This window comes from Aplysia californica, unplaced genomic scaffold, assembly GCF_000002075.1.
Source record: "Aplysia californica isolate F4 #8 unplaced genomic scaffold, AplCal3.0 scaffold01474, whole genome shotgun sequence".
In the NCBI taxonomy this organism is placed as follows: Eukaryota; Metazoa; Mollusca; class Gastropoda; order Aplysiida; family Aplysiidae; genus Aplysia; species Aplysia californica.
The window spans coordinates 22,653-23,728 of record NW_004798744.1 but is presented as its reverse complement, the minus strand read 5'-3'; the positions used below and the strand labels follow the sequence as shown (position 1 = coordinate 23,728).

Sequence of the window (1,076 nt, the reverse complement as noted above, 5' to 3'; positions counted from 1 at the left end):
CCCTTCCCTTTCCCTCTCCACAGGTTCCCTTGAGATGACCCTCGGCCTTGACACGTACATCGAGACAGCCGTGTCCCCGGGCGAGTGCGAGCTAGTCATGCTCAAAAGGACGCAATTTGAGCGCATGTTCAAGCGGAAGTACGCAGCTACTACACTAGAGAAACTCCGCGAAGCACTGGCTCAGAAACTATGTCTCTATATCTACCAATCGGAGCCGCAGAATACGGCGTTTTTGAAATTCCTCAATATGAAACTGATGGACGCTACTGTACTGCAAGAGGTGGGTGTGGAGATGGTGAAAGATCAAAAGAAATGGATAAATAGTGATTGAACGAGCGATCGATAGGTTAGCTTGTTAATTGGTTCGTGGGCTCGTTGGTTGGTGAGTTAAGCCCCGGATACACGAAACGATAAATTGTACAAACACTGGAAAATTTATCGACATTGAGACAAATCGTCAGGTGTAACCACAAAATTGTATAAAGTTTGGACGATTGGACGATGGGTTATTGGAAACTAGGTCGAGAAATCAAGCACTGCTCGATATTTTCCTTGCGATCACGATCACATTTGGGGGAGGCGCGCTGTGACGTAGGCCTGGAATCACTTGAAAATTTGCCGCCGCGCTGGATTAAACTTAGGGCTCAATATTGTAAAAGTGATTATTGCAGGTAAAAACTGATTTCATATTCGGAATCAGCGTCTCAAAACAAGCGAAGTTGCTCGGAAGTAACGTAATTTTATGCGTTATTACGTACATTTTAGCAATTTTATTATTTAGGTGATCGTCAATGGTGAAGTTGCGTATCAAGGTCACCCAGTGTGTTGCACATCTGCAGTCAAGTTAATGACTAGGAATCTCCCTGATCGAACGGAAACAGGACGACAGATTGGAACGTCTAAACAGACTACACTGCTCGATAAAACGGACAGTTCTTGCATACATCGAATCAATATATCGTTGTATGTAACCGGGGCGTTAGTTGGTTGGTGGGCTGGTTGGTTGTTTGGTTCGTTGGTCTTTTATTTACCTGTCTCCTTGATTGTTCGCTAGCTTACTGATCGATATGATATAC

General features: G+C 44.3%; 1 protein-coding gene across 1 annotated transcript in view; it reads left to right on the top strand.

Annotated features, from left to right (window-relative positions):
• The window catches only part of LOC101859221, a gene marked incomplete at its 5' end in the record, with an annotated part of 19,881 nt that overhangs the window by 14,060 nt on the left and 4,745 nt on the right, over positions 1-1,076 (top strand). Inside the window, 1 exon segment of the mRNA XM_005112898.3 lies at positions 24-280. Within this exon segment, the coding sequence (XP_005112955.2) occupies positions 24-280 (257 nt within the window).